We start from the raw sequence: 26,106 nt of genomic DNA, 5'->3' as shown, positions 1-26,106 counted from the left end.
AAGGCCCAGATTGATGACGGATTTCCACATCGTTTATTTCTTAAGGATAATGCAGTCCCAACGAAAAAGGGTCACGATCGTGTGTTGGAACCGCAGGCGGTGAGTAAAACTGCTTAAAATATCTCTCTGTTGTAAACCTCTTGTACACCTTTAAAGAAAAAAAAAAAAGACGACATAAAGTGGAACTTAGTAATTTTCCAAAACCGCTAAGTGTAACAGAGACCAGCGAGTAGTGCTGTGAAGGTAAACCTCCCCGATCTCAAGAGACGCACTAGCAACAGACGCTAGTGGCTGTAGCCATTTAGCCTCCTTGTTAGAGGAGACCCGGGTTCGAGCCCCGCTCGGAGCGAGTGCAAGGAGCGTCAGAAAGGACCCGGGAGAGAGGGGTTACAAAAGCAAATATATACATATATACAGTTTCAATACATACCACATAGAGACGGTGTTGTAGTCGTTGCTGCTGCTGTTCTTGTTCAGTTTCAGCCTCGGGATCTGATTCTGGATCATAAATAAACGGCTAAATCTGACTGTTAGCCATGGTTTGTTTTGGATGATGTTTTTTTTTCCCTCAGGGTAATGTCACAACTTCCAAACGCTATCAACATAAAAGCCTACTCGCGCTCGTGATTCTTTCAGGCTTCAGTTGTTTCGCAAAAAAAAAAAAAAATTACTATCCGTCTGGTCATTTAATGAAAAAAATAACAACGCAGACTACACCGGTTACATTAAGTGAACCAACTTATCATATAACATCTTGACAAGTTCCAGACAAAAGGTTTTGGACTATACTTAAAGGGATATTAAGGCACAAAATCCAGAGGACATGGCCAAACAAAAGATCCTGGACTAGCCAGCCACAGACGACAAACTTCAAGGTGGCCGAATTAATTATTTGCCTTCATCAAATGCTCGGGCTCTGACATAGTATGCCTTTTTTCCTGCATCCCTCGCACTTTTAACTGCAGGCAAGGGTGTAACTTTGGTTTGAGAAGTGGGGGAACACAAAATGGGGAAAAATGTTTCCGATTTGAATCCCATTTCCTCAATTTACATACAGTTAGGGACTATGGTGATACAAAATCCAGGAAATAATTAAGTTGTTTATAATGATAAAATCTGCCAAAAAAATAATAGGCTACTATGTAAAAGAAAAAGATGTCTTACTTTATTTATTGTTGAATAGCAAAGACTTGAGAGAATAATTTTATAAGGCACCTATGAAATATGAAAATGTGCTAACCTGTTTCTGACATGACATAATTTAAATGAATTACCTGACCATTTACACAGCACATACCTGCAACTCTGAGCTACTTCTCCCTGTCTCACCCTCCCTGTGTTTAAGCAGCTTCACCTCATCTGGGGCCTGTTCTTCGTACGTCGCTAACTCAGTTAGCTGGATTTGAATGTTGACGATTTGGCGTGATCTTGGATCGTTTGGTTCTTCGAAGCTCATCCCGGAGCTGCTGTCATAGCAACAGGTCCATAAGCTTAAACCTGCTCGGGAGCAGCTTATTTCATGTAAACAGGATTAGATCGCTTCCTTTCAACCAGAACTGATACTCAAAATATGTCTGCTACCACCGCTACTTTATTAGAGTCTGATCCAGCGACAATAATTTAAAATAATAATCATTAAAAAAAAAATATTTAAAAATAATATAAAAATGCTATGTAGTCCATAACAGCCTACTATAGACAGCCAGTTTTACTCACTGAAATATTTGTCATCAAAGTATTACGTCATAATTGTATTAGAGTCTTACACACATGCTACACAGATAATAGAGTCGTGCATTATTTTGAGTGATGATGATATTATAAGAGTGCAGCAGATAACATGATAGTGACCCTTAAGAAACTTTCATTAATGCGGTCACGTGACAAATCTGTCCAAATATAAAATGAAATGAATAGATAATTTCTACATTGAAATGAAAATGTAAACACTGCACAACGATTATAAATTGCGAATCTAAATAATTGGGAATCATGAAAAAAATTCTAATAAAATAAAAACATGCATCTATTATCTGTCTCATGTATCTATTATAACATTTATGTAGTTTTGTTTGCTTGGCTGTTTCCTTATAAAAGTCCAGAAATTTGTCAAGTTTTTCGTCAGGTGTCGTTTTAAATTATATGACGTCATTACATTGCCGTCTTGCCACCAGCCAATCGCTGCACTGCTGATCATGGTTCGAGTATCGATACATATCCCCTTTTAAGACAACACATGAACGCGCAATTATCTCAGATAACTCAATACAGCGATACTAATCATACACAACAGGTGTGTTCGAAGAACCCAATTAGCTGTTTCTGTTTCTCTCCCACCACATAAGTGAGCAGGTAAATAATATAAAACCACACCCATGTGATGATGTGACCATGTTAAAAAAATATTCTAAACAAATAACAACACGCAATTTGGCTCCTACAAGAAAAACATTTTATTTGATAATATTCAAACTGTATTCACTATTTATCATGTACACTTCTTCCCTTTTATCACCAACAAATCAAAATCACCAGGCATTTCATACAGCACATAACCTACCTGTAACGTTATGCTGCTACTGTTTTTCCCTATCTCTCCCTCTCTGTTCTGAAGCAGCTCCACCTCATCTGTGCTCTGATATGAAAACAACTGAGTTATGATCATATTGAGTTCACATAGCCAGAAAAGAGTCTCTGGATACATTTTAAAAACTGGGTGTTTCACATTCATTTTCAGATTAATGTGTTAAAAAAAACCCTGACTGCATATCAATAACTTTACAGACTAGATGGGCTGATGTGTAAAACTTTACTCAGGCTCACCACATAACCATAGCACTATATTAAATATAGGCTAACTCAGGCTAGCTCGACATTAAGCCTTTTCTTTGAACAAGTAAATCAGTTTTTACAAATTAACTTCAATTTTAAATGAACAAATATTGTAAGTGAACAACAATAGCTCAAGTTTAGAAAAACATTTATTATTAAGACTTATTTTATTCCTGCATCTGAGTATAATGAGTTGAGTAGGGTATAACAGCAGCAAGGGTCTGCTTGTCATACATAGCTGACAGAAAACGCTGCTGTTTAAAGTGGACACAGAATGTTCTAGGCAACATTAAATGTTTAGGTTAGCTAGCTAACGGTCTAAAGTTACCTAGCAACAGTGTATGTTAACGTTAGCTCATCAACAGGTGTAAACCATAGACTGTAAAAAAAATAAGTAGACCGACATTTTGATTACCCTGACCTGAGCTAATTTCAGGGCTCTCAAGTTTTGAACTGAGTTCAGAGTGAGATTTTGCCCGCGGTCGCGATGGCGGCAGGGGTTTGATGGGGACGGGTGTCTGATCTCATAAATGACACATATTCTTACAAATAAAATAATATTTATTTAATTCAGCATTTATTTGTGTGTGTGTGTGTGAGAGAGAGAGAGAGAAAAAATGGTCAGTGCTGTTTATAGTAGGTGTTGGTAGCTGGTTTTGAGGCCAGGGGTTGGTGGCTCCCATTTGAATCACTGTGGTTCCAGGCCAGCCATTTTTCACAGTTCCATCAAGTGCTAAACTGTTCCTGGTTTAGGTCTTGTTTAATCCCACCATGGAGAAAACCCTCTCAGCATAGGTATTTGAATGAGCAAGCACTAACACTAATGCAGCTATTTTAGAAAGCCTCCCTGCTTATGTCCCTCACACCTTGATAGACACAGGAGTTATATTGTCTGCAGACTAAGCACCAGTAAAAAGAGCTGGTGGTTCCCATTGTGATGAATGGTGATCGGGTTGACCACTCCTTCTTAAAGGAACACCTACAGGTGGCTGCTCTACATAACCCTCTCTTTTTCCCTGTTTCCAGTGGGTTCTCCACTGTTTCCTCTATGGTCCTCCACAGTCTCTTCCATGCACCCATCCTCTTCTGGCACCCTAACTCCCTCCCCTACTGTATTCTCCACAGCCTCCTCCTCTGACCTAGCCACCTTTTTAGGGAGCTGGGCCCGCATTCATAAAGATTCTAAGAATCCTCTCAGAAAACTCTTAATTTAGCTTAAAAACTTTTACGTAGGAGTCTTAGCTTAAAAGCGATTCGGGACCGATCTGAGAGCAACTCTGAGTAAGGAAAAGACAAAAACGTTTATCTTAGTGAGGAGGCGGGGTTGAACCGGTTGCTATGTATGACACAATCTTTTGAAGACTCTGATTGGCTGGTTGTCCAAGAAGGAAAAAAAAGAGTGATTTTAAGTATAGGGTCTATTCTAATCCTCACTTTAAATTTACTGATGTAATTTTTCCTATTTGACCGTTCTCTCTCTCTCTCTCTCTCTCTCACACACACACACACACACACACACATTATATGTGTGTATATGAATTCTATTTTTTTATTTACCATGCTTTTAATTTCCTATAAGGTATTTGATTGGCTTAGAATGATAAAAATTGTTCCACTCTTTCCAGTTACAGTGATTGCCGTCCTATGTAAGTGGCGGTTTGAGTGTTGGTTTTAATGTATCAAACATGGAATCAAAGCCAAGAAGAGCGAGAAAGCCAAACTGGACAGAGGAACAGTGTTTACTGTTAGCCCAGTTAATGGATGAACACAAGGCCATTCTTAAAGGAAAATTCAGACACAGCAAGGGACAAGAAGCAGACATGGGACAAACTATTAACGGTTCATTCCCCCTGCTTGTGCGCACCTAAGCCTGCTATATTCATAAATGCAGTTTTTTGAGCTTGCAAGGTGGGAATGTCCAGTGGAAACGAAATGAACTGCGACACAATAAGATGTTCTGAAAGTGCTGTAATTGTTTGTGTGATCACTCTGCTTACAGAAGGTTGTGACAGACCCAAATCATCACTATTGCATTGTTGCATGTTCCCAGTTGCCAAATATTGTAATGTAGTGATTACTTTAATTTATATATTAAATTATATTATATTAAATTATTATATAATCTATACCGTCTTATTAACTCATTGTCATCCATTGTCTGCAACACATTTCTTCTGCCTCTTCATCTTTCTGCCATTTTCTCCTCTGCTAAAGAAACTCTTAAGCCTCTTAAAAGTCCTCGTCTGTGCTCATAACAAATTTTACCTTAAGACCTCTTTTAAGGGATAAGATGCTTTCTGAATTACTTTTTTCTTTACTAGGATTTTTTTCTTTAATTTTAAAAGTAAACGCCCACATTTCTAAGAATTTTCTTAGAATTTTGTCACTAGGAACTACTTTTTGCATTAAGATTCTTTATGAATACGGGCCCAGATCTTTTAGAACAAAGCATGAAAGATTGCTCCTTTGCCTCTTCCCTGACATCTTTGAAATAGACGAATGCAATAATCAATATTATACATTGGATAAAATATAATGAAATAGCCTAGGCAAAACGTTTTGAAAATGGGGACCAGGATGAGGTGCAGTAAAAATAAAATGAAATAATTTTTTTTTTTTTTTTTTAACTATTATGGATACTGCCATACAACTATTATGGATAGGCCTATTATAGAAGTCTCTTATATAAAACTGTCAGAGTAGCCCCGCATCCTCTTCAACGTGTAACTTTGGCAATAAAAAAATAACAGTGGGCTAATAATAGGCACAAAAGCTACGGCCGACCACGTATAATGGCCAAAATTGCGTGCGTGTCGGGGTCATAATAACCATCAGACCAAAACATATCTTAGACTGTTTTTAAAAAATGTTAAATTAATATATTGATAAAAAAAAACATATAGTGAAAATCTGTGTCATTGTCTTGACAAGTCTGTAACCGTAACGTTACCTACTTCAGCGAGCGTCTGGATCTGTGTTGCACACGAGCCTGTAAAAATCTTACCCGGATACAGCAATGCTATTTTCTGATTGGCTGATCGGTAGCTATATTTTTTTTATTCGATTAGCAGGTGCGTGTCAGGGCCTTCGGGGAACTCACTTGATTCCTCTAAGTTACCTGTTTCACTGTTTAAAAAAATAGCGCCGCAACATGGTGGGCGTTGTCCTCGTAATGTCTCTGCGTGAGAAATACAAGGTGTGGCGTGTGAGCGTGTGAACGGGTTGAAATGCGTGAGTCTCACGCCCAATGCGTGAGACTTGAGAGCCCTGTAATTTACTGAATCAACCAACTCACATCTCCTTTCCTTTTTTTCATCCATGAAGACATTAAAGTCATCTGTTGCTGGCGTTTCATGACTAACCGCGATACCGGCTGCTCAGTAGAACTTTCAGTGCGCTTACACTATTTAGAGTGTGCACGAGACGTCACTGCCTTAACGCGGACGCGCGCATCGACACAGACAGGCAGGATTTCTGTTCTGCTCGGTCCTGCTCCTCCGTGACGATGACGACGCGCAGTTAAAAAAAAATCATAAACTAATTTGAAAGTGGGGAACGGGATTTTGAAAAGTGTCCCCCCTGGAAATTACGCCCGTGACTGCAGGCCACAGCTTTGTTCTCCTTTCTCTGTCTCTGTCTTTCTCCTGCTGTCACAGCTGGTCTCATCCTGCATCAGAATTCAAAGTTTCATGCATTTTCTATTTTTAGATTAGTTTCCTGCTCTTGTACCTCATATGTAAATACATTTACGCTGTATGCAGATTTTGGTGCTATATTATGTAGCTTATGCTGCAGTTCCAGAGTAAAAATGGTGAATGTGAACATGAACTTTAGAATTAAAAAGTAACCTTTTATCTGCCCTGACCCCATGTCTAGTCTTATGCATGCAGATCAGTGAATAATAAAATACAGAGAGAGAAAGATAATGAAATGCAAGTATGTTTTTTTTTTTTTTTTTAACTCCAGTGAATTTAAATTACTGTTATATAAATTGCATTATATGAAGAAAGCAACAGTGCGGAGTGAAATAATGTGGATGTTCTCTGAAGCTATTATCTGCATAATTAAAGAGCTGAGTGTAATGTTGCTGTTGTCTTTTATTTGCATGTCATGACAGATACTCTGCTAATGGTGACACAGAACAAGTTCACATTTTGTGAAAGTATTGTATAGCGTGGGAAGCAGAAACATGTTGTTGTCTCTGACATTATCAAAACTGAAAGAAAATGGAAAACAGAAATGTAAATGTTGAGTTTGTTCGTGTGAAGCTGCTGGAAATACACTTCATTCCAGAACATACAGACTCTCCGTCTCCACCACATTCAAATGAACACACTTCCACAGAATTACAGCAACAAAGACACACAGACATCAACAGCAACAGAAGAAGATACACGTGAACGAGGAAGAAAAGGGCTTTTGTTTTAATAACAAAATTAAAATTTTGTTGTAATAAACACATGAAGTGACGGATGAGAGCAGATATAATCATCACAGAGTGTGAAGCTGAAGACAGAAACATCAGACTCAGAACAGAAACACACGACCTCTAAAGTAAGAACAACTCACATCTTCATTCTTTAAATCAGACTTTGAGATATTAATATTGTCTTAATGATTGTGTATGCTGCATTTATGTTCCTGTTATGATGGATTTTTTTTTTTATTATCACCGAAATCATATTTTAAACTAAAATGAATCGGTGAATACTTCAAACATGAGTTTATCTATATTATTCTTCCACAGAAATGGAGCAAACTCTATATTTCATTCTTCTTCTCGTTGGTGAGTGTTTGTGGTTTTATTTATGGTTTCTAGTTTCATCAGGTTTGATGCTGTTCTGAAAAGCATTAAAGCAGCGTCTCTCTTTCACAGCTCTCTGCTCCGTATCTGAATGTGTTCAGCGTCAGTATCACTTTATAAATGAGAACAAGACCTGGACTGAAGCTCAGAGATACTGCAGAGAGAATTACACAGATCTGGCCACCGCTGACAACATGAACGACATGAACGAGCTGATGAAGAGTGTGATTGATGAACGTTTCTGGATTGGGCTGCAGAGAAAATGGCAGTGGTCTTCAGGTGAACCTGCTCTCTATCTGAACTGGTCTACTGGACAACCTGATGGTAAAGATAAGTGCGCTGGGATGTTAAATGGAGAATGGCATGATTTGGGATGTAGTAATAACTACCAATTCATCTGCAACAACAGTGAGTGCAGCTATTTAAAATTAATTTATGGCAATTCAACAACAATTCATTTATAGATGTGCAAATACCAAATTTGTATGCAATACTAACCACTATTTTAATTTGATTATGAATATAGAGGTGACTGAATATTTTTCACTTTCATTGCTAATATTCTGTATAGACACAATATTTTCCAGAAATGAAAAGACTTCAAACTATGGGGTAATTTGTCATAACCTGCAGTTCAAGAGACTATAGAGAAATACATCACAGAGAGAGATATTTATATATGGGTCTAATTATTAATAATCATAAAAATAATCGGTAACACTTTAGAATAAGGTTCCATTAGTTTATGTTAATTAATGTATTAATTAACATGAACAAACAATGAACAACACATTCATTTATCTCTGTGTTTATTAATCTTTGTTATGAAAATACAGTTATTTATTGTCAGTTCATGTTAATTCAGAGTGCATTAACTAATGTTAACAAACACAAATTTTGATTTGAATAATGCATTAGTAAATGTTGAAATTAATATTAACTACAGTAAGATTAATAAATGCTGTAGAAGGATTGTTGTTGCTTAGTTCATATTAAATAATGTAGTTAACTAACATTAACTAATGTACCCTTATTCTAAAGTGTTACCCAATAATCATCTGACAATAATCATAATGTGTATAATAAATATATACAGCAGTTGATAAGGTTTGTTATTTCAGTCTTCATTATCTGAACAAACCTGTGATATGTTTTTTACTTGTACATGAACTCAAGTCCAGTTCATGATACTCCATTCAAACAATTCTTTTATTAACTATTAATCTATAAATTACTAATCTACAGTCCAAATGAATGTTAATAAACATATTTATCTGCAGTGTAACATCTTCCTCTGTTTGATGTTTCTCTCATCGGCTCTTTGTGTCTGAGTCAAGTGTTCATAATGGATCAGTAGAGAGAGCTTTAAAATCATCACAATGTTCCTCAGTGTTACTTCATGATATATCTTTAATATAATCCTGAAAATATGGTGAACACTTAATAAATCACCGTTTCCACCACTGCTCCTGTTCACATCCAAACCAGAAAGCAGAGTAAGAATAATGAACAAACTGATTCATTAATCTTTGTCCATTTGTCTTTCTTGAAGCGAACACAAGACTCGTCTTTATCAATCAGAAGATGAACTGGACAAACGCTCAGAGTTACTGCAGACAGAATCACATTGATCTGGTCAGTGTGAGAAACCAGGATGAGAATGAGAAGGTTAAGAAGATCATTAGTGATAATAACTCATCTAGATCATTTGTCTGGATCGGTCTGTTCAGAGACTCATGGCAGTGGTCAGATCAGAGTAACTACTCTTTCAGATACTGGAAATCTGGTCAACCTGATAATGCTGGAGGTGATGAAAACTGTACACATGTTGTAAAGAGCGCTCAGGGACGATGGAATGACATCTCTTGTAACAATCAGTTTCCTTTTGTGTGTCATGAAGGTGAGTAGATCCTCACAAAACACACACAATCCATCATCTCCTCCAGATCTCTTCAAGTTCCCGCTACATGTCTGACATGACAAATTCATCCACAGTGTTTGTTCTGATGTTGTTTTTGATCAGTCTCTCTCTAGTTTCTGCTTGTGCTCTGTTTGGTTTCCAGATAAACTGATTGTGATCAGAGAGAATCTGACGTGGTCTGAAGCTCTGAGATACTGCAGACAGAATCATGTGGATCTGGTCTCGGTTCATTCACAAGAGATGCAGCGTGAGGTGATGAACGTGGGTCACCTGGCGTCTACTGCGGAGCTGTGGTTGGGTTTACGTCACTCCTGCACTGTGGGCATCTGGTTCTGGGTGAGTGGAGAGACGGTGTGCTATCAGAACTGGGCTCCAGGGAACGGCACATCAGAGGAGGACTGTGAACACACAGTGAGATCTGGAGCAGTTCAGTCTGGAGGAGATCAGCGCTGGATCAGCCGTCCTGAAACTGACAAACTCAACTTTATCTGCAGCAGATATTAAGAGTGAAAGAAAACACAAACCTTCATGTGAGGAAACAAGTGCTTGTGTGTTCACTTCCTTTAACTTCTTTTTCAGTCATCACTTTGTTAAACAATATTTTTCATATATAATAACTTCAGTCTCAACAGGCTGTCGCACCAGAGGTGAATCTCAAGCTCAGATTATTATTTATTTATTTATTTTGTTCAAAAATATTCTTCAGTCAACTGTAAATTGACTAAATTGTTCTGTCGAGGGTCTGTTTTCCATCAGGTAGATGAGTTTCTGTTGATGTATGAGTGTGATTCTTCTGGGTTTATTTGATCCATTTTATGAGCCCTGATGGCAAGAATAGCTGTTAACATGTTTTGCTTTTACAAACTAATTCTATCATGTCTTTTTGTTATTTACTTACTTCAAAACTATGAGACGCTAATCTGTTAACTGCATTTTGTGAGGGGTCAAAGGGTATAATTTACTCAACATTGGATATACATTTACAAAGTTTCCTTCTATTATATTATAAGATCATTTATGAATTTTTATAAGATTTACATTTATGATTTAAGGATCTGAATTTGCTGGTGTGAATTTGATTTATCTTTTTTCTTTTATTACATTTGATGTATTAATCATGTCTTTAGATTAGTAATGACTGGTTGAATGTGAGTTAGCAAACACATGCCTTAACTCAATGAAATATTGTTTATTCTTAAAGGTGTGAAAATCATGTATAATATATCTACTATCCTTTTGTACTAAACATAAAAAACATGTCAACAACAGCAGCTCAAATAAACTACAACCAGCAATCTCATCTCTTGACTCTTTCCCAACATCAGAATGATCATTACATTATAAAATCCAACAAAAAGTATTAAAAACCTGTTTAACTTCTGAGGCATAATGCAACTCTTCTGTTGTTGTTATTTTTTAATACGACTGACTTTATATTAAATGTGAATTTAACTTTTAAAAGTTAATGTGATATAAAAACAGCGCCAGCCAGTGAACGCAGATCTGAATTTAGCAGCTGATGATATGACCCAGCAAACATTGGTCCGACGGCGACGTCGTGTGTCCAGCCAAAAATAGGTGCGGTAGGACGGCATAAATATGTAAAAATATGTAACACAGAACATGTCCTAAAAATGCATTCAGATACATTTGTACATTTCTAAACCTATCCTCCAACAAAAAAACAACTATAAAGGTCGTTTGTGCAAGCACCTTATTACGACCTATATTGACGTTTTAAAGTTAAGCACCCTCTAGCGGGCGTAAAAATAATGACAGTATCGCGTTGCGTCTGTCGTCATGAAATGACGTATAACGTCATTACCAATCAAAACGCATGTTTATTTAAATGTAATGTGTGGACTTTTTACTCCGATCTCACAGTAATTCGTACATATTTTACTAGGTGGCTTATTTGTTCGAATGACCACACCTAACCCCACCCCTAAACCTAACCCTCACAGAAATCATGCTAAATTATGATTCATTGAACATTTACATATTACGCGCACATCCGTTCTCTGGGATCGAACCCATGATAGCATGATTACACATAATCATATAATGCAATAATCTACCAACTGAGCTATAAATAAAAGAGTACAAAACATTAATATGAAAACGACCTTTTGCCAATAGGGGCGCAATTGTAGTATACGCTCTTATGGGTCGTATTTCAGGGATTTGGACAAACGACCTATACGAGCGTATTGGTTGGAGGACAGGTTGACATTTCTATAGTTCTATGGGGTTGCATGTATAATTGTTACTTTGACTTTTAGCTACGTGTAGTTCAATATATATCCGTGTTGTAATTTGGTTGTGAGAGGACATCACTAGGAGACTTCTTTTACAGGTGCATTGCACGTCCATTACGACCCTCTATGAAATCCTTTTGAAATATGCAAAAGCTGTGCTTATACCTCGATTAATACTGCAATAATTAATTTAAGTGCACCAAGTAGTTTTTAAGAAGTTTTCAAGGGGTTGTGAAAAGACATCTAAGCAAGACTAGCAGGGCAAAAAATTGTATACAGTGTAAATATATTTACTTTATCTTGTTTAAATAAATTATAATCACAAAGTGCCTAGTGTGGTTAAGTGATTGCAAAGCCACGTTGCAATTTAGTCATTATTTCAACCTGTTTTATGTATTTGTTTTTATTATTTTTATGGAATCTATGCATATACATGTAAAACAGATATATATCCGGTCACAATTTAGGTCTGAGTTGGATGTAATTGCCAAAACGGTGCTGCCAAGGTGTAGATTTATTATTATTAGTTACACTTTATTCAGGGGATATCACAGCCCACCTGCCTTATCAGAAATGTCCTGTTCACTTTCTCACCGTTACACACCTAGTTAAGAGTGTTTCTCAAGGGCGTCACATTAAAGCACAACATCTTTTATACAATACAGATAAAATCGAATGCATGTTGATTACCTAATGTTTCTGTCTTGTACAGGAACACAGGAGATGGAAGATCCAAGTGCAGTGTGGTGTTATTAAGGGTAATCCAAATCAAGGTCAAAAACAAGGCGGGGTCGAAACCAACAGATCCAAACAGAAACAAACAAACAGGAACACAGGAACTGGAACTCAAGGTCTAGGAAACTAGGTGACGGAAAGTAAGGACTCCATGAGACACTGAAGAGGGACTTCAGCAGCCTGATCGAGACTGTTCGCAGCACGACGCCCACGGCGACAATCATCGTGTCAGGACCACTGCCCACGTATCGACGAGGACACGAAAAGTTCATCAGACTTTTTGCTTTAAATGAATGGTGGTTGTCGTGGTGTAAAGAACAGAAACTGCTTTTTGTTAATAACTGGAATCTTTTCTGGGAGCGTCCTAGGCTGTTTTGCACTGATGGTCTACACCCCAGCAGAGGCGGAGCGGAGCTGCTCTCTGACCACATCTCCAGGACACTTCGCTCCATGTGACCAATAAGACAATTCTCAAATAACTATTATGATTACTTTTGTTCCACCCGCTTAAATGATAAAAGTACTTGCGCTGAAAAATCTATTAAGGCTGTGTCTGCTCCCCTGAATAGTGAGGTCAAAATATAAATTTAATGTAAGATCTAGAAAAATCTTATCGTGATTAAACCAGAAACATGTAAAGTAAATGATCAAAAACAATATTTAAAGTTTGGGCTCATAAATATTAGATCACTCACACCCAAAGCAGTTATTGTAAATGAAATGATCACAGATGATTGTTTTGATGTACTCTGCTTGACTGAAACCTGGCTAAAACCAAATGATTATTTTGGTCGACTCCACCAAACTACTGTTATAAGCATGAGCCCCGTCAGACTGTTCGTGGTGGAGGTGTTGCAACAATATATAGTCATATTCGGTAACACTTTAGAATAAGGTTCCATTAGTTAATGTTAGTTAATGTATTAAATAACATGAACAAACAATGAATAATACATTTATTACTGTATTTATTCATCTTCGTTAATGTTAGTTAATGAAAATACAGTTATTCGTTGTTAGTTCATGGTAATTCACAGTGCATTAACTAATGTTAACAAGCACAACTTTTGATTTAAATAATGCATTAGTAAATGTTGAAATTAACATGAACTAAGACTTATAAATGCTGTAGAAGGATTGTTCTTTCTTAGTTCATGTTAACGAAAGTAGTTAACTAACGTTAACTAATGGAACCTTATTCTAAAGTGTTACCTGATATTCTCAATGTTACCCAGAAAACGGGATACAGGTTTAATTAATTCGAAATCTAATGTATCTCTTGCTCTGGCTACTGTGTATACACCACCAGGGCCGTATACAGAATTGCTAAAATAATTTGCATATTCCCTCTCGGACCTTCTGGTTACAGTTGATAAGGCGCTAATCATGGGAGATTTTAATATTCACATTGATAATACAAATGATGCATTAGGACTTGCGTTTACTGACCTAATAAACTCTTCCGGAGTCAAGCAAAATGTCACCAGGCCCACTCATCATTTTAATCATACACGAGATTTAATTATATTGCATAGAATCGATCTTACTGATATAGATATCGTACCTCAAAGTGATGATATTACAGTCCATTTCCTTGTATCGTGCATGCTGCATATCACTGATATTAACTATATGTCTCAGCGTTACCGTCTGGGCAGAACTATTGTCCCAGTCACCAAAGACAGATTCTAGCCTTACACCACCACGCTCCCTAAGGTCACAAAACGCTGGTTCCTAGGATAGCAAAGTCCACTAAAGGAGGTAGAGTTTTTTCACATTTGGCTCCCAAACTCTGCAATAGCCTTCCTAATAATGTTTGGGGGTTCAGACACACTCTCTCGGTTTAAATCTAGATTAAAAATGCATCTCTTTTACATCCCGTGGTAACTAGGATTTACACAAGCTCCAGTCTGGATCCAGAACACCTGAGAAGAGATGATGCTGACCCTCAGAGGACCAAAGATGATGCTAACCCTGAATCAACAAACAGAACTAACAAATATCACTACAAGTGTGACTGCATCATATAATAATTATTAATTATTAATAATATTAATAATGTTCATCGTCTAGCTGACTACGTCTTGTATTAATTTTTCTACAAATCCTGTCATACGTGCACAAACTGACAGCCACCACTTAAAAGCTACTACTAAATATTGTAGAGACATAATTTTCTGTAAAGTTGCTTTGTAATGATTTGTATTGTAAAAAGCGCTATACAAATAAACCTGAATTGAATTGAAAAAATAACTAGATAGAAATTACTCATCAAACTCTGACTGGCCATGTTAAATTCACTCTAAACTTTGCTAAATGTACCTAATTTAGTTAAGTAGATTTTACTTAATTCAATACTTACATTTTAATTAAAATTTGTGTGTAAAAACTTAAATCTACTTGTTTTTATCAGTGAAGGTTTTCTGTTTGTCCTGGGCAGAAACTGTCTGGAGTCAGTGGAGTGTTCCACACCTGAAGAAAACACCTGGAGATCCAGCCTGTCTAGAGCCATTCTGCTCACAGAACATACCATTACAGACAAAATCACAGGTGTTCAGTTGAATATAAAAAAAGCAGATTGTATGTTTTCCATATGAGGGATCCAAAAAGTGTTTTGGTACTTAAATGCATGGATTTGATCATATAAATTAGTGTTTTTTTTTTTATATAGCACATTTTTGGTCATTTATGAAGTCATCTCTCCTCAGGTTCACACAGCTGTAGAAAATCACAAAGCCAAAACCGTGTTTGAACTTTTGAATGGCCACAAAGTAATTTTTGACTGAGATAATGGACTGTTTTATTTAAGACTAGAACACTTAAATGTATTGTAAATAATTTGATCTATTTGCAAATAATATTTGTATATATAATACTACTTTGGCTATATTTTAAAAAAACCTAAACACACTCTCTTTAATCATCCTGAATATGTCCCGAATATGGTTATTTCTCTCACACATTCAATTAATAATCACACCTATTGAGCTATTTTTCATTCAGAATCGTGTAATTCAATAGCATCATATTGAATATTTAGTTACATTTCCTAATTGGTGCACAGCTTCTGTGAAAAGTAAAGTCTGTGTTCTTTGACTTGATACTTAATCATTTTGACAAGCGAGGAAGACTATCCTAAAATGTAACTTTTAATATTGTAACTAAATGTCTTGTCATTCTAAGCAAACTGAGCTGTTCAAGCTGCTGTCTGGTCATTAAATATCAAGCCTGTATTGTTAATGTTTCTCCTGCTATCACAGCTGGTCTCATCCTCTGAAAGCTTCTCTCTGCGGTCATGCCGAGACCGTGTTGAATGGACAGATGTTTGTGTCGAGCGGCTGAGACTCTCACCTGAGCTGCTGTCTGAGTCTATGTGGCTCTACGACCCGCTGCACGACTGCTCAAAACACACTGGGGGCGGGACGGGCAGGTCACATGATGCTGGTTTCAGGACAGTGATTGGTGGTGGCCGGGGGTTGCAGCCAATGTGGATGGGGTTTGTAGACCAGCTGTGGTGCGAGTTGTACGATCCCGTTCTGCCCCAACAGCACTTCTCACTCGTGGCAGCCGCTCTCAAGAGGGTCTAGCTGCAGACTTGCACTTGCATTCTCAGACTCTCAGACACTTGTGCTTCCGCTAGCGACATCACTTGCAGTCTTTATTTTTTATTTTGTACAATTTTTTATTACTTTTTGTTTGAATTTCCCAACATATTATAACATTAGCCAGGTGGCGAAGACAAACAAAAAGAAACTAAATTACTATGTCACTTGCAATCACCACTTGCATTCTCTGCTACCTGTGACGTCACTTGAAATGGACACAAATTGTGCATGTTGCCAATGGAGACAACATGATGTGATGGTGATTAAACGATTAAAACTAAATTAGTATGTACTTGATGCCATATCTACAGGAGGAAAATGCTTAATGAAAAACTTGTGCAAAGCATGAATGCGCAAGCATTCATATTCTGCTGTTCTGTGGCCACGGATTTGCTGGTCTTGTCTTTTTCTTGCAGGACCCTGTACGTTATGGTACTAATTTAGTTTTAATCGTTTAATCACCACCACAGCGTCTTGTCTCCATTGGCAACACGCACGATTTGCGTTGATTGCAAGTGACGTCAAAGGAAGCGGAGAGTGCAAGTAGAGATTGCAGGTGACATTGTAATTTAGTTCATTTTTTCTTTTCTTCACCACCTGGCTACTGTTGTAAAATGTTGACAGATTCAAACAAAAAATTATCAATAAATAGAACAAAATAAAAAATAAAGACATCAAGTGACGTCGCTAGTGGAAGCACATGTGTCAGAGAGTGCAAGTGCAAGTCAGCAGCCAGACCCTTCTCGTCGATCTCGATGGACAGTATGTTTTGAGAAGGATTTCGGCTGAAACTGACTAGAGCTGCAGGAAGACAACATCATGTCAACACTGATTGGCTGAAATCAGCATCAGAATTCAATGTTTCATACATTTTCTATTTTTAGATTAGTTTCCTGATCTTGTACCTCGTATGCAAATACATATATGCTGCTAACCAGTTTGCTAATTTCAGCCATGTATATAACATTGATGGGAGCTAATATTTTAATAATCAATGTAGATTTTTAGTGGCATTTGCAGGCGCCAGTATAGGACCCTGTAATTACTAACTTATATATCAAAGCTAAATTGACCAACCTCAAATTTGAACCTGACAGCTTGGCTTTGGCGTCAAAAAGATAACAGAAGTAAGCAAATTACACTTCTTTTGGTAAATCTTACCATTAAATCCCACTTAAGACTGGACATCTGATAGACGTGCAGATCATGTCTATTAGGTCCGTCGATCCATGACCATTTCTAAACATCTATTCGATGTCAAAACTAGGTCCACTATTTGGACGACAAACAATGACCCAACTTGGACGTCATATTGACATTCAACATTTGATATGTGAACTGGGTAATTTTTGGGGATATCATTTGGACCGAATTTGGACGTCCAAAAATTACACGAAAAAGACGTCACTCCAACGGCACATTGCGCAGTGGGATAAGTTAACATATGCATTAAGAATTATATCAACATGATAAACATAAAAAAATAAACTTACCTGCACCTCAACTCATCACGGTCCCGCTGGAAGATTTTGAATTTGAATTCCGTGATTCCCGTCGAAACGCTGACATTGACGCATGCACAATTTGAGATTACAGAAATGATATTTTGGGGTAACTTATGTTTTACTTTTTTTATGTTTCAGATATTACTGTTAACTATGTTGTCCGAATGTATCCATTTATACTTATTTTACTTGATAACTAATAAAAATAAGTAAATAAAGAGAGTGAATTTATAAGCCTTTTATATAGAGTCTAGTGTAGAATCTAGTGGCTAAAACAATGAATTGCAGATTTAAAAAAAAAAAAATTTACTCCCACCATGTGGAACTAATGATTAAAAAGTAATAGAAATGGTTTTATTTTTAATGGGAAAAAATGTAATTATTGCAGAAATATTAAATAGTACCATGAAATTCTCTCAAAATACAATAGATATATTTTGTATTTTGAGAGAATTTCATGGTACTGTTTAATATTTCTGTCTCCGGTCACTTTTGACAGCGAACAACAGAAGTATGACCCCCAAATGAATACCAGAGGGTTAATAATTACCTCAGACACTCGCTTAATTTTGCATATTTTATTCCACATAAACATCTTGTTTGGAAAGTTCCCTCATCTTTTGAATTTGAGTTATATTCATAAAGCAATTACTACTATTCTTGTCATAGTAATATTTAATGAATGTAACTAGGGTTGTAACGATATACCGGTATGACGATATACCGTGATATAAACATGAATGATTATCATAACTTGTACATTTGCTTATCTGCGGTATTGGGAAAAAATAACAGACACTGAATCTCACCTGCACCTAGGCAACCACTTTCCACCTATCTGTTGTCTAGCTCCACCCACACGTACAGCGGAGACAACATCAGAGACAGAGGCCGTTATCTCTAATTTCTATCCCACGTCAAAATAGGAGTTAAAATTGGCACTAGTATGGGAATACTTTTTATATAGAAAAAACAAATGCTTATTTTTCCTTGAAGGACAAAATGAGGAAACGCATCGAACATGTTTACCTATTCAGAACATCATCATCCGGTGCATATACAGCTATGTCCCATTTATAATTTGAGGTTAATGCAATATGATTTCTGTGATGCTGAGTGAAGCACAGAATCCAGTCATGACAAATTAATTTACAGTAGCTAGCTACTCTGCAGATGTCACATAAAATGTGCGATTTGATGGACTGATGAATAAATAAAAACAAAGCTGTAAAATAATGACAAAAGCACTGCTATCTAAATAGGCTAATCTGTTTGTTTTGCATGTCTCTCCGTGAATGAGTGGCGTTGTGTCGTGTACTACATACTCAAGTATGCACCAGCGTGGCTGAAAGTGGCAGGTTTAACAGAGCCTGCTGTCTCACTATCTGAGGACATGAACACAAACACTTAGAGAACAATTAATAATCATTTCATCGTTTTATTTGAGAAAACCACTGTCAAAAACAAATACATTGACACTCAAAGCTCTTCAATAGAACCCGTCCAAATAAAAGTCTGCTTTTTAACTCGAAGAAATTGACAAAATTATGATTGTAATATAATGTAGCCTACTTCTAAAATAATAATAATAATAATTTACATGAAGCAAAATTTCTTGATGGCTTTTGTTTCTTATAAAATGTTTGCTTTTGGTTTCACAAGGCATTATCTGTTGGACTAGAGTGGTGTGGATTATTTTCATGAATGATGCAATTCTACATTTCTCCAAATCTGATGAAGAAACAAACTCATCTATATCTTGGATGGCCTGGGGGTGATTTTCTCAAATTTTAATTTTTGGGTAAACTACTGATTGTGTAAGCATTATGTGTGTCTTGAAGAGCTTCATTTATTTCAGTGTGCTTTTTTCTTGGATTTGCATGTAATATGTTTTGAGCTGAAAAGACAAGTCTGAAAAGACTCACATATTGATATTGATGCGGTTTGCAGTGGCACCCGATACTCAGAGTCTCATTGCTGACCTTGAGAGTCTTATTGCTGACCTCGGTGATCCTGAAAACCAAAGCGGACGCAGAGAGTCCTAGAGCAAGAACCCAGAGTCCCGCCAGCACCCGTGTGAGCATCCTGCGGTTCGTCAGTGTCCCCATGTGTTTCAGCCACACTATCACCACCAGCCTGTGGAGACTCATCAGCATGATCAGAAATATGGAAGCGTACATGTTGGCGCAGCAGAGGTAGAACAGGACTCTGCACAGAGCCAGGCCAAAAATCCAGCTGCCCCAAGCCAAACCTCTGCTGGGGTAGCTGTGGCCTAATGGTTAGAGCATTGAATTAGTTACCAGAAGGTCGCAGGTTAAAGTCTCGGTGCTGGCAGGAGTTGTAGGTTAGAGGGAGTGAATGAACAGTAGTCTTCCTCCCTCAATACTCATGACTGAAGTGCCCTTGAGCAAGGCACTGAACCCCCAGTTGCTCCCTGGGTGCTGGATCTGTAGCTGCCCACTGCTCCGGGTGTGTGTGTGTGTGTGCGTGCACTTGGATGGGTTAAATGCAGAGCACCAATTCTGAGTATGGGCTACCATACTTGGCAAATGTCATGACTTTCACTTTTTACTTTCAAATACAAAGGATATTTTTTTTAATTGTATGAAATAAATTTTCAATTTTATATAATATAATATTTTGTGGGCAGGCGAGGGAGGGGGTGGGTTGAATTTGCTGACCTGCACCCCTTCTTAAAAAAAGTGATGTTTATATTATTGTTGTTGTTGTTGTTTATATTGTTATTGTGTATTTAATTTATAAGGCCTACACTTGAATAACAACTGAATGTGTTTTAAGTGTCCCAGATACAACAACTAACATAACATAATACAACCATAAAGTGTGAAAGTCAGTAAGGTCAGTAGAATGAAGTGCATGTTTGGATGAATGGACCGTATGCTGTTGCGTGTTGCATGAACAAAACAGTGCACGGGAGAGAACGGCTCCCACTCAACAAAGAGAGTGGTAGGTTTATGAAGGCGTGAAACACCTGGACCCAGGTGTCTGCAATCTCACTGACAAACGATAGCCACGCCCCCTGCAACAGAGAATAAACCAGACGAAACAGGCCAGACCAACAGGCCATCACAATATATATAAAAAGACTGTACTAAATGTGCATGGCATAAATAAATGAAAACAATATTTATCTAATCATACATTTAAAAGTATTTTGAGAGTATAATGAGAGTTGAAATTATGCTGAATGACAGCTTCAATGGAAGCATAACAACAATTAATAATAACCTCAGAACAATAGTGAATAGTGAACAATTCAAGTTTCACAAAAACATTATATTGTGTTTCTTTTTGGAGTTTAAATTTAGCACAAAAACAATTTATTTATGCATTAGTTTGTGTACTGTATTCCGGTAAGGGTTCAGTCACTAGCTATGTTCCCATCCCTATCTTTACGCACATTTTGAGATATCTCGTAAAAAAAAAAAAAAATAATAATAATAATAAATAAATAAAAAATGCTGGATGGAAATGCCAAGATGTGCATAAATAAAAAAAAAAAAATGTGCTCAATTGAGATGGGTACTGTTTTTGTCCAATAAGAAGATATGTGCATAAACTATGATGGAAACACATTTACCTCATAAATATTTTGCCTCAACAGAGGATGTGATTGGATAACTGGACTCATTGGGATCATCAATCAGCATCTTTCTTTCCTAAATTGTTAGTTTTTTCATTTATTTTATTTATTTTTTATTTTTTCTTTGGTCATAAAATCTATAATGTAGCTCACAGTCCCAAGCCTCTTCTCCTGTAAGCTCAGAAATGAGATGACGTCACCACAACTCTTTTCTGACTTCAGTCTCAACACTACTGTCTAAAGAATCTAGAAATTCATTTTGTTAAATAAAGAATTATATTTTACAGTGTATCAGCACACATACGAGTAATCAGTTGACGGCATTTTATTCAATAGACTTTATTAATCAACAGCTACATTTATCAACAACACGGGTCTCAGTGGTTAATCTAAAATAGCTCTGTTTGAAACTGCTCAGTGGATGTCCATGAAACTGGTTCAGGGATTTCTAATAACCTACACTAAGTCAGTGGTGAGATGAAGGTTATCTTCATTCACAGCAGCTGTTTGAGATCATTCAGTTATACATGACCCACTCATCATACTATTCTATAGGTAAAACTTGTCAGGGTTACTGAGGGAGAGGACCCAGATGCAGAGTGAACAAGGAACGTTTATTGACAAAAGACAAAGCACGATAGGAGGGAGTGGCTTGAACAGTCCAGACAGTAGGATTGGGTAAATGGGTAGACAGTGGAGCAGGCAGTTGGGAGGGATGACCCCCGGGCTCTGGGTGACAACCGAGTGCAGGACTGTAGAGGAGGCTGTGCAAGGGACCAGACCACAACACCAGGAACCAAGGGCACTTGACTATAGGGGTATAGCCACACGCGTCAGACCTCCAGGCGAGGAGACCCAGTAGCCAGGGAGAAGTCAGCGGGTAAGACAGGAACAGACAGAACTCACAAAACACTAGACAAGACTTAAGACAACATGAGAACAACAACTATAATAATAATAATAATAATAATACAAGGGCAAAAATCAGACAAGGGTGCTATGACCTAGAAACCAGATTAACTAGGGAAATAACCAAAGTAAACTAAAAAGGTAAAGAAACAAATACAAAACAAAGTTCTAGAAATAACTGGAAGACTAACCAAGAAAATAACTCAAAAGGGGAAAATAAATCCTTTAAAGAACAAGTCAAACTTAAGTCAAATTAAAAGTGAGATCCAAACAAAAAGAAACACTTAAACTAGAATAAACAGTGACAAGATAAACTTAAACTAACAAATACCAGACTTAAACTGACAAGGGAAAAACGCTATTAGTTTAGAACAGCTAGCACGCTAAGCAGACACTAACTCACACACAAAACGAACCGGCAAACACAGGAGGGAAATGATCACGATAAGAGCATACAGAGACATGAGAAACAGGTGACAACACTCTGACTAATAGGGACTAAACAAGAGGGCGTGACCAGGGAAAACAAGGAGGTGGGACAAGAGGAGCACGTGGTAGACACAAGAGACACAACCATGTGCTCAGGCACAAAATAAACAAAGACACATTGAACAAAGACACTACAGACAAGACTGTCAGGGCAGGATCATGACAAAACTAGACCGAATTCAAAAATACAAACACTCAAGTTGCAAAGCTATAACTTGCAGAAAACATTGCGATACCTATGGAGAGCATAAATAATTAGACTAATCATCTTTCACTTATTAAAACAATGTTTTTAATGAAATGATATGCCTTCTCTTGAATAATCATTGGTATCTCATTGGTATAGCGGTCGTTCTCATTAAACATTTCATTTATGGTATCTAGTAGATTTTGAAGCTGGACCCTGTTGCTTTTGAACCCACAGCTATACACTCTAAATACTGCTGGGTTATTTTTTAACCCAAAATGCTGGGTTGAGTCTGTTGGGTCATTTTGTTGGGTTATTTTATTTATTTTTAAACACTTTTGGGTAGTTTCAGTTTACCAGGTGTTGGGTTAAACCTGCTGGGTTGCGTCGCTGGGTTGTTTCAGGCCAGCGCTGGGTTATTTAAGGCGCCTTGAAGATGTTTAAATCGCTCCCCAACTGTCATTTTGGAAGAACAACGGGGCAAAGACACAGCTTTCAACTGTTTTAAGGTAAGTTTATTTAATGTTTTCATTAATAATTATTTTAAGTTGGCAGAATTATAACCTTTTTGCGGCTACAATACTGTTAAACTTCTACAGGCCAACATTATTTACGTTAAATGATGAACAGTTTACCTCAAACGGCCAACCTACGTTACGTGACTCGCATAATCGTGTTAAGGTATCTGAGACGACAGATTAATACAGTTTTATTAAGTTTCAGACAGTTACAGATGGCTGAAATATGCGAATACCTGTGAAAATAGAGGAAAAAGTTGTTTCTGACACTGAAAAACGAATTTAACATTTAAGTGAGTGAAATGAGTTCAAAAAGCGAATACGACTTTCTGCTCTAATGTAAACGCCTGCAGTTGTCCATATCGACATGTAAATCATACAATTACGTACGATTAATAGTCGGACCGCAGGTCTAAAAGAACCGACGATCCGGTTCAAATAAACCGGTTCAGACAGTAATTCTCGAACAAAGTGATTCCCGGAAAAGAATCGGCGTCTCTTCAAAGTGCGCGCACGCACAGCGAGGGCCGCGTTAGTGAGGTGATTTGATGCTTGTGTGGTTTATAAAGTATTTTTACATACAAATTATAATTCAAAATGTGTTTTTTTCCTGTCAGAAAAGCACATGGATACATTTGTGAGAGAAAAACTCGTCAAATGCAGTCTTATTGAGGCGTCTAAAGGTAAGTTCGTGTTTATCAACTAACGTTATATGGACTGTTTTAAAGCTGCGGAGTAACACAGTAAGTTACCTACGTTACTTGTCATAGAAATGTCTGTGCGCGCATGCAGTGTGATCTCCCTTATCTGTGCCAGTGACTGTGTGTGTTTGATATAGCCAGCATATTAACATAAAACTGTGATGTATAATGACTGGAACATCCCATTGATTAGACAGTTTGAAAGCACACCTTTCAGCCAATCACTATATCATATTCTGCTTCTGTAGACCAACTCATAGGTGAATATCACAAATAATCATGATTGGTCAATTTCATGATTAACTTCACACAGTTAATTGAACTTTTTTTTTTAATTTATTTTAAAGGTCTGAACAAACCTGGAATTCCTTAACCGAACAGAGTCCACAAAACCCCATCCAATTGTTGTGGCGATTTAAAAATGCCAGCAGATCTCTTAGGCATTATCATAATCAATGGACAGGTAAGGATATTCTGGACTATTTTCAAAAGGAATTGCAAATTGTATATTTAATTGCATTTTTCCACATGTGGATGCATACATTGTGACATAGTCCAGATGCAATTAAAAAGCATTTGAATTTCAGATGCTTTACACAGAAAGCTGTCATTTTGTGTCAAGTGTGGGACTATACTATGGGGCGTGTTTTTTATTGGGATATATTCTGTAGTTTTTACCCCAAATCTCTCACTGTTTGCACTCTGATGCACGTCAGCAAAACAACATTGCAGTTCTACTCTTATTTACTTATTTGCATCTTACCTTATATTTTATTCCTCAGGTGAAAAGCATTTGGTTAATGGTGAATATTGACCAATAGTACCATGTGGCTCTAACTGTTAGCAGGGGATAGTAGCTGCATTTGGGGTAAAAATGACAGAATTATTTATTGTGTGAGGTGCCAAGAATATAGGGAGATCCGGGTTGCACTGTCTGTTCTTTATCACACATCTCTCGGAGCGGCAGATGCCTTAAGTAGTGCCTTAACCTCCATTGTTCAAAGCATTTGGCACAATTGTCTTTTAGTGACGTCACCTCCCAATACAAACACTCTCCATAGTATGGTCCCACCACTGACAAAAATTGACAGCTTTCAATGTGAGGCATTTTAAATTCAGATGCTACAGTAATTGTGATTCCATTTGTGTTTTCTCAGGTAACATGTGCGAAACAGTGAAAAAACAGACGTGGTAATTCATAAAACCTCATGTACTTGTTCTTATGTTGCATCTATGCTAACATTAGTCTGTTTCTCTCTTATTCCGAGGTCACCGTAGCCACGAGATCCAGTCTGTGTCCAGATCAGAGGGTCACTGCAGTCACCCGTATCCAGTACGTATCCAGACCAGATGGTGGATCAGCACCTAGAAAGGACCTCTACATCCCTGAAAGACAGCGGAGACCAGGACAACTAGAGCCCCAGATACAGATCCCCTGTAAATACCTTGTCTCAGAGGACCACCAGGACAAGACCACAGGAAACAGATGATTCTTCTGCACAATCTGACTTTGCTGCAGCCTGGAATTGAACTACTGGTTTCGTCTTGTCAGAGGAGAACTGACCCCCAACTGAGCCTGGTTTCTCCCAAGGTTTTTTTCTCCATTCTGTCACCGATGGAGTTTTGGTTCCTTGGTTTTCCTTAGTTTGAGACAATTAATATCAAGCGATATCATCGACTTGATTGTACAGAGGGACGATACATCACTGAATCAATGATGAACTGACTTCAACTGAAAACTGAGTGTTTACTTTTGTCTCTTTGCATTATTACACACTATTTTCCTATTTAATACTGTAAAGCTGCTATGATGCAGTATTTGATTAATATGACAGGCTTATTACTCATAATACATGGAAAATACAGCTGCAAATGGACTTTGCTTTTCTATTTGAAATTTGGCAGTCACTGTGCATTCATGAATGCATCAAGTAATTTTTGTTCAGTGTTTTTGTTCAAGATTTGCAATTGTGTTTGGATTATGTCACAATTTGCCACATGTGGAAAACACAATTGAAAATATAATTTGCAATTCCTT

At 37.3% G+C, this 26,106-nt stretch overlaps 1 protein-coding gene and 1 long non-coding RNA gene across 3 annotated transcripts; both read left to right on the top strand.

The window, feature by feature from the left end:
* The first annotated feature begins 7,199 nt into the window (after positions 1-7,199).
* Positions 7,200-10,840, top strand: LOC113096707 (macrophage mannose receptor 1-like). The gene is made up of 5 exons (XM_026262118.1): positions 7,200-7,386; positions 7,580-7,618; positions 7,709-8,044; positions 9,189-9,540; positions 9,671-10,840. Exons 2-5 carry the CDS (start codon positions 7,582-7,584, stop codon positions 10,059-10,061), a joined length of 1,116 nt encoding a protein of 371 aa, XP_026117903.1. The 5' UTR covers positions 7,200-7,386; positions 7,580-7,581; the 3' UTR covers positions 10,062-10,840.
* A 13,145-nt stretch (positions 10,841-23,985) lies between these two features.
* On the top strand, positions 23,986-25,394 carry LOC113096710 (uncharacterized). Of its 2 annotated transcripts, none has more exons than XR_003288568.1 (3): positions 23,986-24,050; positions 24,416-24,531; positions 25,347-25,394. It is a non-coding gene; the product is annotated as an uncharacterized LOC113096710 (long non-coding RNA). The 2 variants fall into 2 exon arrangements; XR_003288567.1 differs by having other exon boundaries at positions 25,337-25,383.
* The last annotated feature ends 712 nt before the right edge of the window (positions 25,395-26,106 follow it).

This window comes from Carassius auratus, unplaced genomic scaffold (genome assembly GCF_003368295.1).
Source record: "Carassius auratus strain Wakin unplaced genomic scaffold, ASM336829v1 scaf_tig00216016, whole genome shotgun sequence".
Lineage (NCBI taxonomy): Eukaryota > Metazoa > Chordata > Actinopteri > Cypriniformes > Cyprinidae > Carassius > Carassius auratus.
Note: the sequence above shows the minus strand (reverse complement) of the source record. Positions and strands in the feature narration are given on the sequence as shown.